Genomic DNA, 26,809 nt, shown 5'->3' with positions numbered 1-26,809 from the left:
CTGGTAGGGATTCGTGCCAGTTTCAATTCCTGAAACTAATTTTGAACCAGCCGGTGCATTCAAACTGAAAATAAATTGGTTCAGAACCTGAAAAGTTGGTTCTTAGCTGAAACCTAAAAAAAAAAAAGGTTGGCTCTTCGTCACAAACCAAGAAATCTACAGAATTCCAGGTGAAGCTGGAGAGTAGTACAAAGAAGAACAAGTTATGTGTGGAACTTGCAAGGAGATGGTGAAGGCTGGGTTCCCCTGACCAAATAATTAATAAACTCAAGAAACCGCTTGAGTAATGCGAAGCTACAAACGCGGACTAGTTCGCCAGAAAGCACCAAGGCTCCAGAGTGGAGCCAGAAACAGAATCAGAACTGTGTCTGTCTGAAAGCACTTTAAGTTGACCCAGGACTTAGAAAACACAGGTGCAGATCATCCCAGTTTTTCCTCTTCCCTAGCTGTGTTGGGTAATTACCAAAGATTTGTGCATTAAACTGTGTGCCAAATCCAGGGGGCACTGACATGTTTTTAGTGGCATGCACTAACCTGAGAGCACCATTAGCTGACATGTATTAATTAGAGACTGCAGAAAGTAACATTATAACAGCTGTTCTCTGTTAACAGGGAAACTTTGGCTTCAGTGTAAGGCCTCTGATTCTTTCATGCTGTTAAATCTTTAGTTTTACTCAGTTTTTATGACTGTTGTCTACATATTTTTTTTTAATTATAAGTCACTAATCTAAAGTTTAAGGCATATGAAATAAATTCATTATTTAAGGTTTGCCATTTCAGACTGTGTAAATTAAGCATTTCCATCATCATAAGCATACTTTTATGTGAATCCATCCAAAAATTTAGTTTGTTATAGCCCAAAAGTTGATGAAAGTTCAGGCCTAGTTAGGGTCTGATCCATTAAGAGGAGCTTTGTGTGTTCCTTCCTTACTTATACCTTTAAAAATGCTTGTTTGCTTTTACAACTGGCTCTGTGGGCAGGCGGGGAGGGGTGCCACAGATGGATTTGGGCTTCGTTATTTTTTCTGCCTTTGTAACAGCTCATTTGAAATCACAAGAGCCTGAAGCCCAAGACAGATGGAATCTACTTAAGGAAGAGTGTCTAATTTAAGTCAAATACTTCCTAGTGTGGAGTAACTCTACACCTTTGTGAAAATACTTTAGTAGAGCTCATGAAAGTTTCATGAAGTAGTTGGCATGTTTCAGCAAAGTATGCTGATTTAAACAATATGAACTGTAAGGCTGTCATGTGAACAGCTATTACAACTTCTTCTGAACATGTTCTCCAAGTGGTGTTTTGGTGCAAGCAGCATTAGACCATGAGTGAAATTTTCCAGTCTCATCATTGCGTGTTTAACATATCAGACCGTTCCCATGGACTGAGTTTGCTGTGAAATTGCTTAAGCTCAGTTTGAAAGGACCTGCACAAGTAATATATCACTCTCATGCAGCTCACCTTATCTCTACTGTTCTAATACTACCACAAGAAGCCTCGCTGCTCACATCAAAGTCATGTTTTGAAAGCCTCTTAAGCTCCCTTGAAAGGGTTACAACAACCCCCTTAAAATAAAAGAGCTGGGTTGAAGGACCCGTTGTGGGAAAGTGGGGCTAATGATTTAGGAATTGTGATGTCTAAATTTGTGAATTATAAGATATAATGTGTATTTGTAAAGACTTTTAATGGAGCACTGTCTTTTACATTCTTTTCTGTGCATGCAGCTTTCTAATAAGATGGGTGTGTGTAAATAATTTGAAAAAATGCAGAGAAGTCAGAGGTAAATGAACTTTATTTTTAAAAAAATGTTTTGTTTTTTTCACACAAGGCAAAAAAAAAAAAAGATGAAATGCAAACTGCTATGAACAGACCACAGGACCCCAAATCTCCTCTGTCCCCCACTGGCAGCAAAGAGGTTCTGTTACAACTGAATCAAAGGAGCAAGACAACAAGACTCACATTGCTCTGATTGTGTTTACTTACACTAGAAACATTAAAACCGGACAATCTGAATGTACAGTATAAGACAGACAGTTTTGATTTTCACATGAATCCAAACACAGAACCTGATACTAGAATTTTTTTTACATTTAGTTGACGGTACAAATGAAACAGGAAGGTTTACGGCTATGCAATACATTTGATTGATCATTTTAAGACAGACTATACATGTCGCAATGGGCACTTTTAGGGGAAAACAGGTTCAAAAAAAGAAGAAGCGAGGTCCCATCCGGGTTTTTTTTTTTTATTGAAGTAACATCAAACCTGCCTGTTGAGGTAAGCATGCCACGAGGGAAAACGAAGGAAGCGATTCCCTTTAAAAGGGACTCCCTTAACCATATCCCCACTCACTTTGTAATTCACCTTGACAGTAAATCAATTCTCAAGCCTGGCCCCTTGGACTCCTCCAACCCCAGGTCCTCCTCTCTCAACATTCCTGCACACATGAATCACTCCGAGTCCTGGCTTTTAGAAGGCATTTCCTGCCCGGCCCTCTCTCTCTCTTTCTCTCCGTCTGACTCCTCTGCTGAAAGCCGGGCAGGAACCCGCCGAGCTTTGATTTGGACCCAGAGGGAGAGAGGGAGGAGAGCTTGGCTTAACACAGGACCTGGCTCTGGGACTGTTCTGAGATAGAGAGAGAGAGATGGAGACTCAGGGTGTGTTGGGAGAAGCCTGCACACCGAGGCAGGGGTTTAGTGCTTTATCCCTCAAATTGCAATATGAGCAGCAGACCATGTTCCAATGCCAATATCACTCCTGGTGCAATAAAGTCCGCCTGAAGGGAGCGTCCTCTGTTAGGATTTACATTCTCTCTAAGATGGATGTTCATTGTTGTTTCAGCTCTGACACCATTTAACAAAGTGTTTGTAGTGTTTTCAATTCTTTAACATGCTGTGAGGACTTTGTGTTGACTCTTTAACATGGGCAGAAAAGCATTCAGATATTCTATGGCAAAAATGTACACAATGGGAACTAAATTTCCTCTTCAAAGCTGTACACCTGTATAACCGGCCCTATAAACATCATTTTTGATGATTGACAATTTATGTACAAATGACGCTCTGAGAGTTGAGCAGACTGGAGACAACCAAAGCAGCTCTAAAAAAGTTTAAATTGTCATCATATTATATACATAGAAGTGAAACATACATATTTTACAGAGATCACTACACAAAGACCACAAACAGAATGTCTTAGAGTGAAAACAGGTTGTGATGTGACAGGGAGAGCTGGCCTATTGTGCGGTTGTGTGGTGTTTGTGTAAACTGCAGAGTTTGTAGAGACTTGTTTATCTGTGAATGTTGCGAGTGTGTGATCTCATCTTCTTCCCCTCTCAGATCATGGCTCTTATCACCAGTCTGCCTTTGACCTGGTGCAGATAGGTGCTCTTCTCAGATGCTAAGCTCTGATTGGTCAGGGCCTCGTCCTCACTATCAGCTGGCTCCTCTTTGACCTTAATGACCCCACAGTGGGCATCTGGGAGCTCTGCGCTGGAGCCGCTGCTGCTGCTGCTGCTCAGTGTGTGCTTCCGGATGACTCCTCCAGGGGGCAGCCTGTCCTCCTGCATGCTCTCTGTGTGCTCACTTTGTTGTTGCTGCTGCTGGTGCTGCTCCTCCTGCTCTTCCTCGGACTCCTGCAGGTGTGCACTGGGCTGACGTAACTGCTCAATGGACTTGGACAACAGCTGCAAAACACATTGGGTCCATATTAATGGTGACATCCTGCAGCTGATGATCTTAAACAAGCAAACTTTTATCATACCAAACAAAGAAGAAACCGATTAGAGCTTTAAAACAAACAAAAATAAAATTACAAATATATGCAAGGAACTGCTTTAATTTTGAGTCACAGATGTGGAGTTTTAGTCTGCCAGATTACAACCAAACAGTTATTCTTATCCCTTAAAAAAACAATGTAAAAAGGCAAATCCTGTTTTTGGACCAAATTTCAGACAAAAGAAAAAATACTGAAAAGCCACAACTGAGCGCCTTTTGTAAATTTAGTCTGACTGATAGTTCTCATGGGTTCATATGCCAAAAAGAGAAAGAACTACAATTTTGATAGTTGAAGAATCTGAGGCAGATACGCAGGTTAACTTATACTCCTTTCTTATTAAACTTATTAAAATTTGACCATGGTGGCTGTTGTAGGATAGTTGATTGGTGTCAGACTACCTTCAAAATGACATTAAAAACAGTTGTTGTTGTTTTTTTAATTATAACAGTACCATTAATTATTAAATAATTCTTACAGAAACAGAGGCATATGAGTTTAACCTCAGCCAGACAGAGGAACTATAGTGAGCAGGATATTTCATTGTCATATCTTCGCCCCATCAGAACACCTGTACTGGTTCCAGGATGTGAAAGCTCTTCCACAAGAGGGCTCCAAGAGCAGGACTAAGAAGTGCATATCACAACACGTAACCAACAAATTAAGGTCTGCAGAATTCAGGTCTTATATAAATATCCCTCCAACTATTAGAATTAGCCTCCTTAGCTTGGTATTAGTAAACACTGTTCATACCTCCTCCTGAAATCCCTAAGCTCTTGTAAATTTCCATGAGCTCCCCCTGCTGTTGCAGGCACTGAAGGACATTTAAAAACAACTGCAGACAAGCCTCTGTTAGGAAATTAATTAGGGCAATGTTTCGGAGATCCCTCTCAATAAACACCGAGGGCTCATCCCCGATTAGTGGCCATTTATAACCTCCACTTAAAGAGGCTTTACTCGCGATCTCATTGGCCCGAGTGATTAGAGCATGGCCTGTTCACATGTTTCTAGACAAGATGTCGCAATTATTCCAAAGCTCTTTTTCAAATCAACTTAATGGAGTCTTTTTCAATAATTAAATCAGATACTAAAACTCATTCTTGCTGCTTGGCGGTGATATGTGCTGGTTATTTTAAATATAAGGCAAGAATTAAAACTCAGCTGTTTGCTGCTGTTAAATCTGGACATCGACACTGTAAAACTCAACAAGTGCTTGTAGTGCTTTGTGCTTTTTATTACTTCTAGGTATGGCTTGCTCGATGGTTCCCATGGCTCTTTCAGGGCACAGCATTGGGACACATCAGTATGTGAGCTCACACAATGCTGCCTTTCACAGTGTCTGCCACCTCACACACATCCCTCACCAGAATAATTACACTTTGTGTATAGAGAGGTCACCTCGGCCAGCTAACAGAAACATAAATATTGCCACAGAGGAACAAAATGTATTCTGGGCACTTTTCCTTCATTTGAACTTAGCCGAATTGAATTTCACAGAGTGAGCATGTGAACAGCACTGATGCCTTAAGCTATGATAACAGAATTAGTGCAGGGGAAGCATTTCTTCTCCATTTGAAGTCAAGCAGAAGTCCTTCCCTTTGCAGAAATAACACCAGGATTCCAGGGAAGAGCAGACAGCAGTGCGGTCTGTAAACCTGAGCTAACACGGATGCTTTTACAAAAGGCTAAAAATAGATCAGCATCTGTGTGCTTAAAATGATTAAATCAGACTCCCTGCAGTGGAATAAGACCTCACGAGACCTGAAAGGAAAAGAGAAGGTTGCAAAACACTATCTAAAAGTCAAAATCCTCCCCTGTAATCTGAGTATTCCTAAAAAACACAATACCTTATTTATATGGACCTGCTGCTGGTACTGTTTCTGTTTCTCTAGGAAGTGCTGGTGTTGCTGCTGGATGACGAGTTGGGCCAGTGTGTTCTGAGGCAGTGGCGCAGACTGGGTCCTGTTCAGGGGCCGGTGTTTTGGTAGTTTAGGGCGACTGCTGGAGGGGCGATCCTTCATGGCCAGAGGGGACTGAGGGTGGGAGGAGCCTTGACCTTAATGAAAAAAAAAAGGCTGGTCCTGAGTCTCTTATAAAGTAATACTGATTATAAAAACTAGCTCACAGACTTTTTATATGTGGTGTAGTACAAGTTGATGTAATGTAAGACAGTCTCACCAGAGGAGAGAATCTTTTGCTGCCTCATCTGCTCCTTCTGGAGAAGGTGTTGGAGAAGCGCCTGGTGACTGGGGCTCACTTTGGACTCGAGGCATGTCTGAAGGGGTACAGGGCCTAGCAGGTGCCCGGGCAGGCCATGTTTGATTTCTGTGGATCTGTCCTTTAACCCAATGGCAGCCTAACAGAACAGACAGAAATAATAAAGCAATGGTTATTCCTAAAGCATAAGAAGTATGCTATTGTGCTAAAATTGCCCTAAATTTGTGAACTTTGCAGGAAACAAAAGTCTGTATTTTAACAATACATTCTATAATATTTTTTGTTGAATGAAATGGAGTTTTATTTAGGAATCAGTGACTTGAAAAGAGTTTGAGGGCAGTGATTCTGATGATCAGGCTCCTGAGGAATGTGCAAGAGAGCTTAAACGTGATCTATCAGATGTTGTGTTATCAGACATTGCACTTGAGTGAACATGGCCTTTTTAAAAGTTGTGATAAATTAGGTAATAGAGAGAGATAGGAGCATGCCTGACATAAGACACTGCAGAACAATATTTATCTAAGGGTGATAAAATCATTTGGGGCCACAGGTCAGTGACCTGGGATCCTAGACAGCCACTAACAGACAGCTTTTTAACTCGTATACTGGGCAGAAAATTACACAGGACATTTGAGAGTATTGGAAAATAAAAGTGATATTATACTCACACTTATGGGTGAGGATGCTGTTGAAAGCCCCAAGGAGATGTTGGGTAAAGATGGAGAGGTGTATAAGCTCAGCATGGACACAGAGCCCTCAGGTCGGAATAATCTCGGCTGTGAAGGCCATCTCTACATCAAACACAACAGAGAGATTTAGAAAGAGGTGACAGAAATCCCACTATGGACAATTTCATAAGACAACATGGACAGCTGTGTGAATGTCAATGCACCATAAAAAATCTCTGCTTGCAACAAAAGGAAAGGTATGAGTTTTTTATGGTACATGGTATAAGGGATTGACACAGTGGTAGTTTCCTGGAGCGTCACAGAATGGCACCAGTGAGAATACCTGATTATAAAATTTCAAACCTATAAATCTACTGCTCCTCCCTCACTTCTTCTGCCTGCTCTTTCTCCTCGGTCCCCACCCTCGGGCTACTCTCTCAGAGAACATCAGCACTGGGGCATACTTCCTGTACCCAGCAGAGCAGCTGACCAGCATGTGGTTTTGGAACAGCCATGTTTATCCTTCCAACCCCTACCAGTACTCAGTGACCTGTATGTGGATATCCGGCCCATATTTGACCCGAGGGACCTGTTCCCTCTGAAAAAGGATACCTAATGTAACGGTGCACAAACATGCCTTGCTTTTGCAACAGGCATGAGGTCTACAGGCAGCCCCACAGTTCACCGATGACTTTCATGAGAGCCTCAGCTTGGCCCAATACAATAGCAATCCTGTGTGTTTATGTTGTTAGCATGTGGATGTCTTTGGCTACCAGCGCCTGGGATATCAATTAAACTGAGCCCCAACCTTTCAGCTGGCTGTCAGGGTGTCTCTCCCCTCTCTGTGTCGCTGGAGGTCCCAGGGAGAGTAAACAGCGACGGTTAAGGAAAACACAGCTGTTCTAGTAAGATTGTTCAGAGATGTGTCATATCTGCCACCCTTTATAATGGTCTGCTTTGTGTGCTAGGTCCAAGGGGAGCTCAGGTCAGTAACTCAGCCATGAATCTATTGGGAAACGCCTCAGAACATTTCAGAACAGGCATGCTGCCAAGCAAGTGACAGAAAACGCAATGTAGAGCCAATAGCAAACTCACAGCCAAACTAAAGATGTTTGATTTTATGCAAACATAAAACCCACTGTACAGTCTGGAAAAAATGTACAATAGAAAATTATGAAACTCTTACCACTGACTTGTCAGAATTTTAACAAAGAGTTAAAAGAACCCTTTTCTGTCATTTTGCCACTTTTTGATATCAAAGATGAAAAAGCGGCAAAAACACAAGAGAAAAAAGGGCAGCAAAGAGCAAACGAGGTGTTGCAACAAGGACTCAGCCTTAAATGTTGCATGAGCTACCAGGTGAGCATTGGCAGGTCTGTTTATTTTTCGACATAACGTTTCATCTCTACACAGACAAATGTGGGGTAATCAGACTTGTAGGTCAAGCCGTGCCTCTTTAATGTCACTTTAGGGAGTTACTTCCACTTAAGTGTAACAGACGGAGGACAACTGGCTGTTTTTATAGCTGTGAGCAGAAGGACAGACAGACCTAAGCAAATTATATCCTTGATAAATAAATTACATGGAGAGCAGCACCTGCGGCAAGACTTTTCCTTCATGTTTTTGGCAAATCAATAGGAGTTCTGATTATTTATAAACACACCTCGGTTTTTGTGGTAGTAGGAAGAGAGGAGGGTCCGTTTTCAGCCCCCAAGGCACTGGAGGCCCCTATGGGAGAGCTTGGGCCAGAGCCAGGGGCACTGTTAGTGGGCGTCGAGTCTACGAAAAACATCAAAGAGTTATGACACAGTATGCATGCTCACACTCTGCACACACAACACACACACAGAGGCTTGGCGCAACAGCTGCAGCCTCACAACAGTTTAATGTGTACGGTCACGGCTTCATAATTACAATGGGCTTTCTAACATGAACATAATATGCTACCCATATTTGTAAAACAGCTGATTACTATGCAGCCCTGTATTAAAAACACAACAAGATATGGGCTTATGTTTCCAGAGAGCATTTGAAGCAACAGTTAAAAAGATCATTTACTGAAGTATATATGAAAAGAAAAAGGCAACATATAAGCAGTGATATTGCATACCCATTAGCTCCAGGGCCCTCTTCTTGTAAGGAGTCATTATGTTTCCATCTCTCCTCTTTAGCATCGGGCTGCTTCTCCTCTCTGCCACCTTTTGCTTCAGCCTGGATCGTACCTTCAGGTTCGGCTCAGACGCTAAAAAAAAAAAAAAAAAAAAACATGTTTTGGTCAATCTCAGTTCACACTCTTAAGGCCATAAAGAAGCCCCACAACAGGAACTCCAGCATCATGTGGGTGTAATATTTTTAATCATGTTTATAGAGTCAAACTCTGTGTTTTCATCTAGTGTAATGAACATAACCAAAGAAAACAGCAACATAATAAAATACAGGGAAACTATAAAAGAAATAAAGACACTATAAATCAGTTTTTTAAAAATGCAGTGTTGTCACGCCATGTAACAATTTCATTTCCAGTGAGATGCAGAGCAGCTTTCACATAAATGAAATGAGAAGGCTTGGGCCCATTTCCACCTCATCTGGACTAAATTAGGTTGAGCAACACACAGGCTCTAAGTGAAATAGTCCGCTACCTGCCGCCCTAGTGACCACAGTCTGATACAGTAGCAACAGTTAAACTAACACAAAAACATGGCAGATGTTTCAAGCTCTCCCCACGCCCCCTAATCCTAATGCAAAACAGAGATACCCCTATACACACTCTGGACCAAGCCACAGTCCCGCACACTCATGCATGCCTGGCCTGAACTGATCCAGACTTAGAAATCCAGTCCATCAGTGTTGATGGAAATGCTGAATTTGTGTTTTCACTCTAGACATACTGCTTTTAAACCTTTCAACTGCTCGTATTTATAGATTTAAGAGTTTTTGTCAACAATTGGCATTTTGTTTCCCCAAGAAGATTATTTCATCATTTTAAACCTTTATTTAGCCAGGGTAGATTTACCTAGCATGGCCTCTTTCTTTTTTCCAGGAACTCGCTAATCCACGCTAACTCTGTTACACACAGCTGATTATAGCCATCCCTGAAGTACCAAAACAGAGTCAAGTTTAATGGTATTTTATTTAAGGTTAAAGCAAATGGGCAGTAAATTCATAACCCAAGTTTTTTTGGCCTCTATTGATTCTGAATGACTAACACAAAGTGTGACTAGGCATTACCAGGGACTTTTCAAGTACTAGGTATAACAAACTCTGCAGAATTAGGGTCATGTGCAATCCATAGTTTTTTTCCTTTCTTTATTTTTCTGATGATTTAAAAAAAAAATTTACAAACAACAATATTTACAGTTTTTAAACCCTTATAATCTTACTCTCCAATACATTTAAGAGATAAAGTATTGGGGAGGGGAAAGGAGATATCTGAACTCTTTACAGTTACTTTTTTTAAAAATAAATTTACATGTTGACTTGTGTGTTTACTTGTTGTCTTCCTGATTTTAACATATAAGACATATATTTAACATGTAAGAGGTGGAAAAAGTACACAACTATTTTACTCAAGAAAGTACACTTACTCTGGTTAAAATAGTGAATTTACACAGTATTGAAAGTTTATTTAACAATATGTCAGAGCAGCAGTAACTCTTGAAAATCTGTGGCACGGTGGGTCTCCTCTAGCAAGAACAGAGCAGAGTCAACCTCATTGAAAAATACTAATGCATACTGATGCACTATATGTCCTTAAGGATCACCTAAAATCACAGGTAGGAACTCTAACTCAGTGGATAACTTCACTTGTGGTACAAATGGTCTTACATCAAAAACAACAATCCACCAGAAACATGAGCAAAACAATCCTAGCACTGATCACTGTACAACAGAAAACATTCAAACACAAGTGAACACATAAAACAACCCCCTCAACAGAGGGGGAAAAAATACAAGAGTTTTGTACTCAAGTAAAAGTACGGTTACTCTGGTTAAAACTTACTTAAGTAGAAGTAAGACTGCTGATTTCAAAATGTACCCAAAAAGCTACTAAATTACAGTAATTTGAGTAAATGTAATTAGATACTTTCCACTCCTGCATATAAGGACTATTCTGTACCACTGAGTGTTTTATTATTGCTTTCCCAATTAAAAAAATAACTAAATCCTAGAAATAGCTACAGATTAGACTTTCAATGTAAGATAATATGAATATAATATAAGATGAATATAATATAAAAGATAAATGAGTTTGCTTAATGAATGATCACTTGAGAATAAAACTGAAACACATCTAAAAATAACTGAGGACATGAGCCCAATCCTCGTAATTACAGCCCTGTAAACTTCTGAAATAATAAGAGGATGTCACTGATTGGTTAACTAGTCTGGAAACAGTTTGTTACACTGAAGTCAGGATGAACCATAAATAATGCAGAGAAATAAAGTGGAGGTGGGATTAGCAAAAAATGTACTTGTCTTGTCATGCTCGCAATGACTCAGTGGGTCAACAGGTCTCATGTGACTTCCCATCAACCCTCTGGACATAGGTCCACAGTGAGCCCTACACTCTCAAGCAAACAAGCAGAATAGATCATCTCTTCTTCTGACTGAGAGCCAGAGCTCGAAGCATTGAAGTTATGTAAACTGTTACACAATAACCAGCCCGCTTCAATTATTGAGTTCCGATCAATAATTAAATAGGTTTTCTGCTCTGTGTACAACATACAGCTAGACATGATAAAGTGGGGCTGTGACGTGGGAGCACTGCAGGGAGGAGGAGGGGGAGCGCTGAAGGGGGCACAGCTAGGAGAGTGGGCCAGATGCTGCTATTTCTGGCTTTTGTCAAAAGCAGCAAAACCCTTTTCCCTAATACGTGGCACAGACCTCTAATCCTGTGGGTGTGAGGTAGAATGAAAGAGAGTGAGGGAGGAAAAAAGGAGGCAGGAGAGATAAATGGAGAGAAAGCGCTGTTGGGAGTCGTATGAATCTGCTTCACGCCCTGCTGCCTTGATTGCTTTCTATTTTTACACGCTGCTGCCACCAAGCTACGCATCCCAATTGGTCGCCACGGGAACGCCAGACAGCAGCATGGGGAACAAACACTTTCTTGCTGGTCTCCATGGAAAAAACGCCCTGGTGCTCAGCGCAACAGGAGGCAATGATGGCAGAGGCAGAACTACAGACTGAGCACCTGGGTCACTTCATTAAAGCATGCAGTAATGGCAGCAATAAGCATGAATCAATCACCTTATTACATTTAAAAGTGAATGCGTTACACCGTCTCCTGTGAGTGCCTGTGCCCATTAAAGCGTGGACCTGGACAGATGGTGGTGTAGAAAGCTGAGGTGTGTTCTGCACATATGGGGGTTTGCTATGCATTTTCCCAGCATTCCTGTTAAAACTGATGATATACTGGATGAATTTAAGCTATGAGGTTGCTGTTCCTAAAAAACATTAACCAATTTTAAGTCATAGTACCTAAGAGCTTTAATACGCAAAGTCATCATCAAGATCAGTTCTTTCATTCATATTTCTGACAAACAAAATAAGATTTTATACCCAAGATAGGGAGTTAAACACAAACTTTTCTTTCTCTGGCTTTACAGTTTTACCTTTGTAGGATTATTTTTGAAAATCTTTCCTGCACCTGCTGAATGCACCCTTTTGGTAACTGGGTCAAGACCAGAGAGGCTGTTGCACTTCTTACAGCTAAGCTGCGACTATTCTTGCCACAGACTATCGTGTGTTCTCAGCCCACTCTATACTAGTCCCTGGAAGTGAAACAAAGAGGATGTACACTGAGTAAACAACTTAATCACGTGAAATTCTTTTAACTACTCAGAGGTGAGGACATCTCTGCAATTCTTGCTTTAAGGGTCATATTATCAAGGCCATGGTTTATTTATAAAGAGACAAAAAATTATCTCTGAATATCTCTGTGATTGTCTGGTGTAGATTTTGTCTTCTTGAAGTTTACTTACTGAAAAATCTAGAATGAGAATATGCTAAATTTCAACATTACTTTGACTTTTTCAGTGGAAAAAGGGCATAAACCTTATTTTTTATTAACAAGTTAAAAAAATAATTTATGTCTGCCTCGACAATCACAGACTTTATCGTGAACCTGAACCAGAGAAAGCTATCTCTCAGGCTTCTGGCCAGATGAAGCAGCAGGGAGTCTAAGGCAGAGCACTGGAGTCATCTCCACTTTGTTTTCAGAGAGCTATCTTTGCTTAAACAAACAGACCTGTTGGGGTTCATCCAGCATGTTCCCGCCTTAACTCTGCAACACCTGCCAATCAGCTAGAAGTGACAGCCAGTGGCTTGAGGAACAACACTACCTTTGTGCGTCCCCCACGGGTGCAAAGCTCTCAGAGGACTTTAATGAAGACAGACAGGAAGTGGGGGAGGAAGGCTTGAGCAGGAAATGACCACATATAGATTCAGGAATCCAAGGAGCAAGTAGAAGCTTTATCAGCGCAAACAGCGAAGGAGGCGCAGAAATGGGGCAGTGATTTCGTTTTGAATTAAAGGATGAAGACGTTTACCAGTATGGACTAAATTTTATCTAGGTGTTTGTTTAAGCATGTCTCTGTGTTCCCTCAAAAAGACAAACAATGTTACAATGAGTGGTTTCTCTGTTATTTTAGAAATCTGTCTCAGACTGGTTATTATACTTGTGAGGTACCTTCTTACTTAATGGATCTAAAGTCATGACCATGAAATACAAATACAAATTTACAAGAGGTTGTTCTCTGCTCTGAATACAGTTTAATTCAAAGATATTACAATAAATAAAAGCCTCCAAAGCTTTCATTTAACTTTTATTTATGTTACTATGCAGTGACTTTATTTTAAAAGACATTCCTCTGCTTGATCTGTAAATTGTGTATACATGCAAAATGACAGGCCTGCAGTTAAAAAACTCAACAAGTATAACTGTTCTCCGAGGTAATTAAAAGAGACACAGAGGGGAAAAGAACATAATGTAATTTGGTGACCTCATTGCCAAATTATGAAGTTTTATGCCTGGCAAGCTCTCGTGCTCATGCAAAGTGAAGGGCAGGAATTATTCTTATTTACACAGCCATCCCCAAAGGAATTGCCAGCTTTAAACCAACAAACCTGAGCTGCTTACTGGTGGGAACCTGTGTCTTTTCAGAATATTTTTTAATGCCAATAACTCAGGAGAAATTAATCTGCTTTAATTCTCACACTTACCACTAAAAAGTTTAAAGTGGATTTGGAACTGGGTTTATTATTATTATAACATAGGGACAGATGTGGTTCCTTTTAAATAATAGTGGGGCAATTTCAGTGCAAATAACACTAATTAAAATGTTAACTCCTGTTAAATCTATGTTGTTGCCTGTGTTGAGCCCTGGAGGTATGGGGGGGGGGCTAACTGATGTTATTAGCAGGTCATCAGCAACCCCAGGAAACACTTGATGGGTATATCGACCTCTTGATTGACAAGGGTCAAAAGGACGTTCACTGTATTTATAACCTGAAGAAGAACTAACTAATGAATACAAGGCAGCTTGATGATGCTAGTTGTGCCCTGGTTTATGTATGTATTTAAAACTGTGCGTGTATCGGCCGTTTTATGTCTGTGCTCTGTGTATGTATGTCTGTGCAAATTAGCAAACCTGTCTTCCTCAAGGGGAAGTCGTCCTTGCTCTCTATGGGTGATGGCAGAGTATACTGGCAGGTGGGGGATGTGCCGCCCAGAGGTGGAGAGCTTTGGTCCAGTGATGTGTGGTGAGAGGACCTGAGAGCACAAATAAATCACACATAAGAGAGGGAAATAAGACGGGCTGATATTATGTTCCTATGAGATATAAAAATAGCATCTATATTTCTAATTCACTCCAAGAAAAACCAAACAGGAAATACTCACGTGTACCAGAGTTTGGGGTGGTGGAGAAAAGAATGGTTGGCTCCGTTGCTAGCAGGGTCCTTGGCTGATTTACTTAACAGAAACTCTTGGAGTTTCTGCTTCACCTCCGTACTGGCCACCGCACCTGTGAGGCCAAATGGCAGAAACAGAGGGATTGGGGTTACCCTAAGGTGAAGTCTCTGATCAAACAAATACAGTTGTATTCCCATTTTAACTTTCAGATATTCATTTACTTGTTTTTGATCAGTCAAAACTCTCAGATTCAGCACAGTCTGTCAGAACAGAAAACTCATGCAGGGACATCTCCCCCTAGTGGTCTCAGAGCCCTATATTAGTTTCAAGCAACTAAATTGATCTGGCAGAGATGTTCTTTCCCTTTGGAGGGTTACAGTTGCAGGGCACAAGTTCAAATTACCTGACCCCACAAACTCATAAATCTTTTCTATTATTAGCCATAAGGTAAAAACAGAAATGAAACACTATATCCAAAGCTATTTTGATCGTGCTATTAAAAGATGTTTTCTCCTAAATTCTGAGCTTAAATGTCACTGTCTAACCTTCTGTCATCGATTGCATTTAAGTGTTAAATACCATGTTATCATAATCCACCATAAATTGTTTGATATTTTAATGACAGGAGTAATTTTCAAGCTTGTTCCCTCACTAGCCAGTTACATATTTGAAGAGGTAACCTGTTTGTAAAAAGTAACAACAATGCTATTATGCAGTGAGAACATTTAATACCCATGTACGCTTTCTCTACCATAGCAGTTTTACTACTGCAGTGAAGAAGATCATCTGAACATGAAGTTCTATTAAGGCACGTAAAAGGAGGCTCTCTAAAAGAGCAGCTTTACCAAACCAACCAAAAGATACTTCTTCTTACTTTCAGTTCTTACAGTTATTCACATGTAGGGCTGGACAATTAATTGAAATATAGACTAAATCTCAATGTGACCTACTGCAATTATTAAATCACAGAAGGTGCAAAATGTCTTTGACCTGAATTTCAAAATACCAGTTAAAGATATTTTGAAGCAGAGATATTCTGCTCCACACATTATGCAGACATTCAGGAGTCAGATTTTAGTTCCTACTTACCTTGTTTTTGTTTACATATGTTTTATTAAAAATGAGAAAAATGTAAAATCAGCATTCCCTTCAACACAAAAGATCATATCAAAATTGCAGTGAGTCATAGTAATTGCAATGAGATATTTTTTCTGAATTGTTCAGTCTTTGTTTAATCTACCAAATATTGCGCTCATTGTAATATTGAATGTCTAATTTCTTGTTTGTTGAGAAATATATCAGCTGAGGAGCTTAAAAAGTGATTGCAAAAATAATTAAACTTGCAATATTGGGGGAACAAATTGCTATAAAATTTTTTTACCAAATCATTCAGCCTTAGTCATATGTGGATAGCTACTATGTCGCTTTAATTGTGTTGTTCAAAGTAAGAGTGTCCACATTAATGCATCAATGGCTATTAATCAAGGTCCATATTTAGTACATTTATTTATCTATTTTTAATCATGATTAATTACATGCTTTATTGCCTCTTTCAGCACACTTGGGTAAAACCACTGTAAAATTTCCCTGCATCCACAGTGACATAAAGTAAGTCCACCACTGCTCCTTAATGTCTCATTTTAATTTTAAAAAAGACTCACAGACAGCTCAGTGGAAAAGCCAAAAGTCTTCTGCACTTCATGATATCAAACATTTACCTTTTTACTCTTACCTATTCCATATATCCATCCATAACAAGCTCCTTTTCCCTGGTTAAGTTCATGTCATAAACTCTGATCTACCCTAAGTTCCTAATTTCTCTCAAAATAAAAGCAAGTCTGTAAACAAACAAGAAGTCAATTACCCCTAGCTTAAAACATTAAAATTAATATTAAATCTTTAAATGGGGAATTGTGTAATTTCAAAATGTGGAGATTAATGCTGATAAACTATAGAAATTATTAGATATTTGAAGGATATCAAATATTGTGAGAATCTATCTAGAGGTGTTACAACAACTAACTGGGAAACAGGCATTGATATTCTTATATACAGACACTGGAAACAACTTTGTACAGTAAGTAAAATATAGTTTTGAAGCTAGCAAAATAATAGCTATAATGTCTACTGAGATTATAATGGATATCTGCTGTAATCCAGCCCCACAACTAGTCTGCTATAAGTAATAAAAATGTAGCAGAATAATTTCATGACCAGTTTCATTAAAGCAGAACTACCAGTACTCAGCTTCTATATGCACATTTTAATTCTCTATTTATGGCAATGCATAAAAACGGATTGTAAAGAGGGAGAAACACACTTTGCAACCCATGCTTGTTTTTGCCTGGGGTCCCCAGAAAACAAATTCTGCTCCTGATGCTAAGTAGATGGCTATGATGGCGGTGTCGAGCTCTTACTCTCACGGGAGCGCTCCTTGCCCCGGAGGATCAGGCTGGAAACATGCTGCTCTCGCCGATGCCTCTCCTGCTCCTTCTCCTGCTGGTTCTGCTGCTGCTGCTGCTCTAGACGGCGCTCCTTCTCTGCAAGTTCCTGCTGCTGTTTCATGGCCTGGAGCTCCTGCTGGAGCTGTGAAACACAAAGATCTCAAGTCAACAATGGAGAGCAGACTGAAAAATACTCTTGAAGTGGCAGTGGCTTATGTGAACTGTTGTTCACTGTTGTTGCTGTTTCTATTTTTCTGCGACAGACTTCTCTGTAAATGTTGGTAAAAACAGGCCTCATCCTGTTCTGTATTACCCAACACCTTGCCTCGCTTTGCTGAGCTGTCTCTTCTTTTCTGTACCCTGTTATGTTATCCTGGGCTATAATGTTTTCTACTGATCTGCACTATGCCAGGCTATGCTGTGGTGCTGCGCTGGGTACACTGCTGTGCTGTCTCCGTACAAATGTTCAGTGCGATGATGACCTTGAGATGCTCCTGGAGCTGAGCCTGGTGCTGACGGGTCAACTTCTCATGCTGCTTCTGGAACTCGCTGATTAGTAGCTGCTTCTGGATTTGCTGCTGCTTCTGGATGAGGAGCAGCTCCTGCTGCAGCTGCCTCTCCCACAGTCCCGGGTCTGAGCCTGGCCCTAGCATCCTTAGATCTGTGCGCAGGTCCAGCGGGGACACAGGCTCCACAGTCAATGGCACGTCTGGCTTTATGTCCACTACAGGACCGTGGAGGGAAAAGCAAGCAGAAAGAAGAGAAGATTTGTCAGTCCCTTATTTTCAGCTTTAGTGTTCAAATCATGAAACCAGAGGCTGCTGTGTATAGTACGGTAGATCTGTACATCACTGCAGAACAAAACATGTTGTTCTGAGTCAAAAAAGGGAAAAACAAGGTTTCTATAAGAAAGGCAGGGAGTTTAAAAAGTAAAAAAGAGAATGAGGAAGGAAGAAAAAAAGATCAGAAATGAGGAGTACAGCTTTCTCTCTCATGATCCTCAGAAACCTGCAATTATAACAGTTTCTATAAACAAACATGGGATCACATCCGTCAGCAGGGAGTCTACTGGGAGCAGCTGTAAGACAGACCAAATGGACATTTGGCACGGCATGTTGAAGTGGTCATTTTAAGTATTTACATAAATCCTATCTTCCCACTGAAAAACAAACAAAAGACATCCCTATCCATGTCCAAAACAGGAAATCATGCATATATCCCTTTTTGGGATAAATCTTTCACAGCAGATTAGTTTATGATTCTGGAAACCTGCATGTATCCTGAATTCACATTTATGTGATCTTAACATATCTGTTCCTGCGATGCTCACATTGGTAAGAGCTGCCATTGACAACTACCTCTATTATAAGTAATTGCCAGATACAAAGTGAGAGGGCATCCCTTTGGTCTCTGCGCTCTATATATAGGTTGTTCCACAGAGAAAATCAATTGCCAGTTCAGAACATAAGAGACAGGGCTACTTTAGCTCTCTATTCCACAGAGGAGGATTAGTGAGTGTACAATATTTTTAATCAGCCCCGTTACATTTCAGTTTCTTTTTACAATACTGAATGTAGTTGATTGATACAGGAGGATTTTAGCAGAAAACATCATATTGGAATCAATTTCAGACATCAAATAAGGCTTATATTTGATCTGTGATTGATTAAAACTCTTGAAAAAAGGCTGGTTATTAATGCTGATCATGGTGTGACATTCAACGAAGGGTAGAGATCGCCCAGACTGTATTTTGTCTCTTCCATTTTGAGACCAGAGAAAAATTCAAAGCTACTTAAAATTCCAGTGGCTGGAGGGAGATTTATTGAGTGCATTCATTGCTGTAATCTTCTCAAGGGTCACATGTGAGGGAACAAACACAAGCAGTGTTACTACACCACCTGTTCTTTGGAAGTGTGCCATAGAGCTCACACGTTACATTTTATATGCCAACATAAATAATCTTCTGTTGGTCCTGTCGCACATTTATCCTCTTAAACGGTAATAAAATACCAATAAAAAGGAAGTTTAAACCTGCACAGTCAGTATACAGTAGCCATCAATTAGGCAGCAGTGCCCTCCCGTTCTCAGATGCTGTGAAGCTCTCTGGCGCTCATTTGTTTTGTCATGAAGCCTGTTTTTCACTGCCACCATCCATGTGTATGCGGCGCTGATGATTATAAATAGAAACATAAAAGCAAGTGGCGCAATCCTGGTCTGTGACAACCCCCACACCCTAGTATCCACCACCCTAACTTGCCGCTGCCATGGCAACGCTGGCGATGTAATTATGTCTCCCCATCCTGCAGATATCGAGTCTCACTGCATGTTGTCTCCTGCCTACAGTGGCAATGTGACATGTTGACTATTATATCAGCCTCTCCGCTCTTATATAAGAAGGAGTCCCCAGCAGAGAGAGGCAGAAAGAATCACAAAAACCCTTCACAAACTCACACAGACATTCAATGCTGCGGTGATAACTTGTCTTAAAACATGTTCAAAGAGAGAAGACAGTGAGAGGGGACTCCCATGCAGTAATTTTTCACTCTGTGATCTAAAAACAGCTCCATCAAATGACGGAGGAGGGCAGCGGCTCTGCGAGCTCAGAGAACAGGCACCTGTAGAACAGAGTCTTCTCTCCTGACAGGGAATATTAATCTTGGCTTGTAAGCACTTGACAGAGGACTCCTTGCTAGCAGGCTCAGTTCTGGGGGCAACTGTGAACCTGTGAACCGTTGAAGGGCTCACACGGTCAGATAGCTTCAGTGTTCCTTTTTGCCTAATAGACCTAAAAATAGCAACAAAAAAAACACCTGCTGCCTGAGAGAATTCACCACTGAGATATCTAATTAATCTCATATTTCATCCTGTACCCTTACTGTGACTGGCATTAAGGATCTCTACTTTGATCTGCACATCAAGCTGAGCCTCCATCAGAAAATATCAGACAGTGCTTCATCAGGATGGGGAGGGGGAGGAGGAGGAGTGTGAAAGCTTAAGCCACCTTTGATAACCAAAGCTGGATGAAATGGCCCTTGAGGAAACGACAACAGCCTCATGTGCTCATTCTTTTTCTGTCCAGTGTCGGCAAGAATAACTCAATGAGATGACAATGTTGAGGGAAGATAATAGGGTCCTAAAGGCAGAGAGGCAGTGTTTGTGCTTAAGCCTAAATTTATTTGTGTTTGACACTATTCTCAAACAGAGAAAAGTTTAAATAACAATTCTGTTCTTTGCTCAACTGTTGAATACATTAGACCATAATAACAACAACCACGAATTTACAGTTAATTTATTTATGTCGACTGCACCCTCAAACTTTATGAAACTAGATTTTCTGTTTCTGTTTTACAAAAATACTCCTCAGGCAGAGGAGAATACGGAACCATCAGTAACTAGTGCTAAATATAAATGCTTTTCTGAGCAGGGTCTTAATATAGACAATGTGCGAAAGACTGTCACAGTTGTGAGGCCGCCTGCTCAATTTAACACGGGTGAAAATAAAAGCGCAGGGTTGCATTTATGTAACTTTAGGGTCTCTTTTGAAATCATCCCTGGTCTTGTAGTGCCATCATGACCCCTTGGTAAGAATCCTTTTGTCCCAGTGACTGTGAGTAGGATGTCTCCTGATTGGTGGAAAGTTCATAGAAGTGTCTCTGGGCACTGGTAAACAAGAGATTTATGAATGACAGGTCCCAAATTTGTTTTTAGCACAAGGGAGCGACAAGCACCCTGCCCCATGCCCAAATTCCTCCCTGTGGAGGGCCCGCCGAGGGGGGGATAGGGTGACTCATGGCCTGTGACCACGCTCCCACTGCAGCGTCGCACCGCCAGTGTCCCCAAAGTGTTTATTTCTATAACCGATCTGCCTCTCATTAGCCTCGGTGGCGGTTGGAGTGACAATCACAGCCTTAATTTGAGATGTTGGATAGCTGTCTTTTTTTCGCCTCAGGCCACATTAGCAGGCTTCCCACCCCGGAGAGAGAGCAGACACACATCAGCAGTGACATTACTATTACGTGAGAGGAGTCTGAAATACACACATCTACGATGAGGAAAACATTATCAAGAATAGTGATTATAAAGCTTCATGTTGGACTTATTTCTACAAGTTTTAAAGGGCAGCTTTGACAGCTTATTTTTTTATCCCTCTAACACATAAACTGACAACTAACTTGAGAAAGGTGTTATTATCATAAACATTTCCCACTGAATATAAATGCTGCTTCTATTTTCACACCTAAACAAGTAAGTTTGCAACCTTTTTCTAATGCTAATCAAGATAAGATTTTATCACAAAAGCAAGCAACAACTGCTTTTACACTCCAAACACTTTGGTCTAAGTGTTGTTAAGAGTGTTTATGATTTATCTACACTTACCTATCCAACACTAAAACAGTCTCAGTTGTTATGAAAGGAACCCTATGGAGGATAGCATGACGCATGTGATCAAACTTAGATGGTAATCTCCAATATTAAAATCATATATGTTTGTCATATTTATTTAGGTAGTTGATTTGATGTTGCTTTTAGTTTATTTAGAAACTATTCAAGATTATAAAGCAAATCTAATTTTTTAAGCAAGTAGGTGTACATTTTCAGAGCACTGAATTCAAATCTTAAATCAGAATGTGACATAAAACCTGATATAACCTGCATGGTCACTGATATTTTGCAGATTACAAACAGCTTAAATTATCTGTTAATATTTGGTTACATTTACTGCATGTTGTTATGACCATAGCTTTTTACAGCCTTTTCTAAATGCCTGCTTTTTTTTTGCTTTAAAAAAACCACAAACTCCCCAAGCATTACTGCTATTTAAAAGGCTTTATCATTACTAAAGAATGACCTGTTGCTCTGCTTATTTCCAGTGCAACACTGTAGTCTGTAAACAAAGGGTCCGTGCTGATACAGTTTGGCCCAATGGATGATAATCTTGACATATTCTTTGATATTAACAATATACCTGTTTTGGCATGGCACACTTTGTGCTTAAGCTTGAAGCATGTAGTATGTAACATCAACTTGGTGTGCAGTGGGGATGGTTGTTGATCTAAATTCCCTGTCTGATGGTATAAATAGAAGCAGAGATACAGAAGATGTTTGAGGGCAAAAATAAGCTGATGCTTGGGACTGCAATGTGGCGCTGGTTCTCTCATTAAGTGCCTTGTTATTTTGAGCAGCTGGCATGTCTAAAGCAAGAAACAGGTCTTTATTTTTAAGGATCAGGCTCGTCCTTGTAGCTGAGCCAGAGCTACGGCTTGTAGACTATCTGACTATCTGCTAACAAAGAGAGCTAAGCTGAACCAGCATGAGGCTTTTACTGAGGGGAGCCAGGAGTCCAGTCATCTACTGTCCTCCCATCATGCTAATTTATCTAATAACAACAAACAGACATAAACAGAAACTACATCTGATAGAAAAAGGGGAATTAGTGCTTTGCACTTTTGTCAAGACATTTTAGCATTAAAAGAGATCACAAAAAATCTAAATGCCAAATAGATTTGTCAAAGAGAGTTAACTTTCTTAATTTTTGAACCAAACTAACAAACAAAAGCAACTCCAAGCAACATGGAAATAACATTAACCATAAACTGAGTTTTTCAAGCTGAAACAGAATTTTCAGTTTTCTCACTATTGCCATTAGTTGAAAAAATGCATTTCTTTTTTAAAGCATACAACTGTTGAGCTTTACTAAAACAAATCCTTATTTGTGTTTTTGCATAGCCTCTTTAGGGATGAACACTTGAAACACACAGGAAAGCAACCTAAATGGACACACAATACAGAGGAGCGAACTTGAAAGGTGCAGCATTGTTATTGTCTCAAAGGTCTCTATTGAAGTGAGCCTGCATGATATTTTACATAATGTTTTCACTCAGGAGAAAATAATTAGTTTCCCCTTGTTGGAGAGCCCTTCTGATAACAGCTTTTGTTTGCAGTTTGTTGTGACCGATGTTAATCAAAGTAAAAATTGGATTGTGGGCTTTTTTCAACTTTATTTGAAATGTAACAGCAGAGAAGTAGACTTGTATAAAATGTCAAAATGTTTGCTTTAGAAAACAATTTAAGATCAACTTTTTCAGCCTGCACATGGAGTACTTTGACAAAAACACTTGTGGTAATAGATTTATGTAATTTATCATTATTGCACAGCACAAAATACAAAACAAAATGTGAAAGTCTTAGAGGAAAGTATCTACTTTACCAACAACACCTCCATCACATTATTATCTCAAACAAATACTTCCTGCACTGACATTTTTAGGCATTTATGTTTGTCACTCTCTTGTGATTTACTATGAAAAGTGGAAAGAACAAATTAAAGACACAAATGACAGAATTCTCTATAAATATCTGTACCAAACCGCAGTTATATCAGGAGCATGCTGAGATGGAATGATAACGCACAGACGCCTAATCTTAGCAGGCTAATGCCATAAGCTGAAAATAACTCACCTAAGAATAGCTGACCCACAGAATAAGCAAGGAGCTCAAATTCAGGCGCTCGGTATATCTGTTGTTTGGCTTTCAGGCCGGTGAGACGGAAGAAGAAGAAAGCCCTGCTCCTATAGCCCGAGAGTCAAATAACCTGTTCTATTGACAGAGATGCAATGTGTCATCCCCCTGCCATCTTCTTGTTTTATTTTTAAATGTCCTCACGTTTAGCCCACTGCCTCAAGGCTGTTTTAGTTTCACCTTTTGCTTACCTAAAGACAGACTTAAAGCTGTATTTTTAAGATTTTCTATATTTTCTTTGACAGCAAAAACACCAAAATTAACAAAATAAGTCTCAGTTTTTACATTTAACAATACACTAAGCTACTTCACATCATGATAAACTCGATTAATATTGACCAACTGTAACTACTGTACAACCAAGTCAAAGTTCATAACATTTTCTACAATAAATGAGTCCCTCCCATGACTTAGTCCACACTTTCTCACAACTAATGCTCCTTCACAACCAACATAGCAATGTTTCCAATGAGGAAAAGGCTTTTTTTTTCTAAAAACATTTCCAAAAAAATCTGTCATGTTATCAATGGCTTCATGCTAAAAAAAAAAATCAAAGCAAACAAGATGTGACTCATCTTGAGTCAATACAGTGAATAGGGGTTACTCATACTGATGTCATCCGCGTACTTTTCAATTCAATTCTCAGGTCAAAAATAGAACAGTCAATGTCTCCGGTAAATATCCTGAGAGCAACCTTTTAGTCGTCCCCACAGTATTTCTGTCACAGTTTTTCCTGTTCCCTGAAAAGTGCACGCTGACATGGAAGCTCACAAACACTACATCCCCTTCATGTTCACCATGACTCATTTTAAACAACCAGAGCCTGGGAATAGTGTTAACACATTTCCTTATTTTAGTAGAAAAACAACTCTCCGTGTATGTTAAACACATGACGGTAAAGAGGGTTTAAAAGCTCGTTACAAAACACATTTTTAGAAAAATAAAGGAAGCCATCCCACTGAGAAAAACAAACCATAAAAGCAGTCTTAACCATTGCAAAAGCAAATACCTTGTTTCAGGAGGAAGTGCCTGCTCCTACCACGCTGCTGCTTAGAGTTCTCTTTTCACACAGAATGGATGACCAGCTGAGCGCAAAGAGTTGCGAGTATGTGAGAGAGGGAGAGAGGGACAGAGCGAATGTGTGCAAGAGAGGCACAGAAGATAGCGGAGAAGTAGGAAGGGATTCAGAAATAGGGGAAAGACGGAGAGTGGAATGCAAAGAGAGGAAAAAAGGAGGATAAAAACAGATTTCCCTCAGAGGGAGTAGAGACTCCAGGCTGTGTGGTCACCTGAGTTGTTCACGTTGTGCATCTTGCTCTGGTTGGGGAGCTGCTGGTGTCCAACGCGCCGTTCTGTTGTGGAGAAACTTGACTCGCCCTCGTAAATCGTCTGCAGCATACTCCACTCAGCGCTCAGGTCTCATTGCAAGCCTTGCGTTTCCTGTCACCAAGAGCCACCCCTCAGCCACTCAGGGGAGAGACCACGACAACAGGCAACTCTCTCCCTTCCTCTGCTTTGCCTCCTCCTCTGATAAACCACTCTCACTGTGGAGCTCGAACACAAACTGCTCACTCTCTCTGCGGGGCTGCCTCAGCCTGCTCCAAACACTAACACAACACAATCTGAGGAGAATTCAAAAGCTTCTTTTAAAATCTTCCTTCAGTTGTTAATGTTCTTCCTTCTTCACAGAGAGTGAGAAAAATGTAAAGCTGAGTTGCCAAGAAAGCTGTGTACTGTGCACTGAGCACCTCGCTGAGACAGTAATGCAAGCCAGAGAGGGAGCAAGCTTCATTTGCATGTGAATCAACAACTGCGTGGCCCACAGGTGACAGAAATAGAACAATGGCCAGCCCTGGCTAAAAATAGGTCAGGCGAGGCGCGGGGATTGGAGCAGCATTGATGCGTTTAAAAATACCACACCAAACACAGCTGTCTTCTTCAGCTCCTGCCAGAAGGCATGTCTCCTGACTCCCTCTCTGCAGATGGAGGCTTGATTCCCCCCTCTCTCTCCCTCGCTCTTTTTTGATTTGTTGAACAGCCTCTCTCTCACCCACTCTATTTATGTCTTCATTTTGTTCTCTCAGGTACACGGGAGCAATGATCCATTTCTGCCTTGATGTTCTAAAAGAGGAACACGTAAAGTTTACGCTGTGCAGCACATGTCATGTCAAAGGTTTTTCAAAATGGCTCTGTGGTTTTTATGTGATTCACAAAACACAAAAATAGTGTTTTTGGAATTTTGGGGGGCAAACAGTAAAAACAAATAATATGATAGCATTTTACTACAAAAAGAAAACCAACCAGGATGTAGGGCATGTGGCTTAAAAGCTTATCTATATGTGTGAAACAACCAAAACAAGATGTGTTAAATAATGTGAGACGCCACATGAACACTGTGTTCATTTAAGACAGAGCATTAGCCGGCATTACATGTGGGGTTCAGTGTGTATCCAGGGCAGTGCTGCTACTCAGGAAGCATGCTTTCAGCTAGCCAAGGAAGCCAACTGTAAGATGCCATAACTGCATGATCGCAATTACATAAAGCTCTCAAAGTGTGTCAAGAACACCTCTCCGGGATTTACCATCCCATTGCCTTGAATTACCCTTCGATAATGTATAATTAGAGATAACCAAAATAAAGAACAAGGCACTTCAATTTAGAAGCTAGAATAATACATCTGAATACTGTGTCACTATATAAAAAGACTATTTCAATTAATATTACATCCTAACATGGCCATGATCCATGGTTAATATAACCTGACTCCAGTCCATAAAAGTCAATTCAAATGTTCTATCTGACCGCTGATGCAGGGCTGGGTTTGTGGCCAAGCAGCCTGTGCCTTTAAATTTTTCATCTTCCTTCATAATTTGACCTGTCCCCCAGCCAGGGGCGTGGAGCCAGCGCGGCTATTTTTAGTTCCTGAGCTCTGACGACTCTGCTATAGAGACACAGAGAAGGAGTTTTTACTGTGTTGTTTCAGCTGGACAAACATTTAACCCCTCAGTGCTTTTATCACAGTACAACTATGAAGCCAAGGAGGAAATGCATAGCTTTTAGGTTCATCCTAGACAAAGAAGTCTGAAGCTACTGTATTATGTTGTTCTACATGATTACTCTAACAAAGACAACAACAGGGCTGAGTGTATGTTCACTTTGAATTCATACTTTGTCATCCTAATTTTCAAACTCAAATTGATTATCTTCATATTAGCAGTCTAAATGTCTTTCACACAGATATTAATGAAAATGGTGGCTAATCCCTCAAAAACACTGACT

General features: G+C 40.3%; 1 protein-coding gene across 3 annotated transcripts; it reads right to left on the bottom strand.

Annotated features, from left to right (window-relative positions):
- Positions 1-1,780: 1,780 nt before the first annotated feature.
- On the bottom strand, positions 1,781-25,282 carry hdac9b (histone deacetylase 9b). Of its 3 annotated transcripts, XR_005992264.1 has the most exons (12): positions 24,819-25,282; positions 17,493-17,734; positions 16,984-17,152; positions 14,555-14,687; positions 14,304-14,425; positions 8,765-8,896; positions 8,318-8,433; positions 6,655-6,777; positions 5,948-6,125; positions 5,617-5,825; positions 2,542-3,680; positions 1,781-2,478 (listed from the first exon to the last, which is right to left on the bottom strand). XR_005992264.1 is itself a non-coding variant. In XM_041794212.1 (11 exons), the coding sequence occupies exons 1-11, from the start codon at positions 24,925-24,927 to the stop codon at positions 3,330-3,332; spliced, it is 1,884 nt and encodes a 627-aa protein (XP_041650146.1). In that variant the 5' UTR covers positions 24,928-25,282; the 3' UTR covers positions 1,781-3,329. The 3 variants fall into 3 exon arrangements, 2 of the variants coding, with proteins under 2 accessions (XP_041650146.1, XP_041650147.1); XM_041794212.1 differs by having other exon boundaries at positions 1,781-3,680; XM_041794213.1 differs by lacking the exon at positions 24,819-25,282 and adding an exon at positions 24,539-24,807 and having other exon boundaries at positions 1,781-3,680.
- Between the last annotated feature and the right edge of the window lie 1,527 nt (positions 25,283-26,809).

Source organism: Cheilinus undulatus, linkage group 8 (assembly GCF_018320785.1).
Source record: "Cheilinus undulatus linkage group 8, ASM1832078v1, whole genome shotgun sequence".
Classification (NCBI taxonomy): domain Eukaryota; kingdom Metazoa; phylum Chordata; class Actinopteri; order Labriformes; family Labridae; genus Cheilinus; species Cheilinus undulatus.
This window is presented reverse-complemented; position numbering and strand designations above follow the sequence as displayed.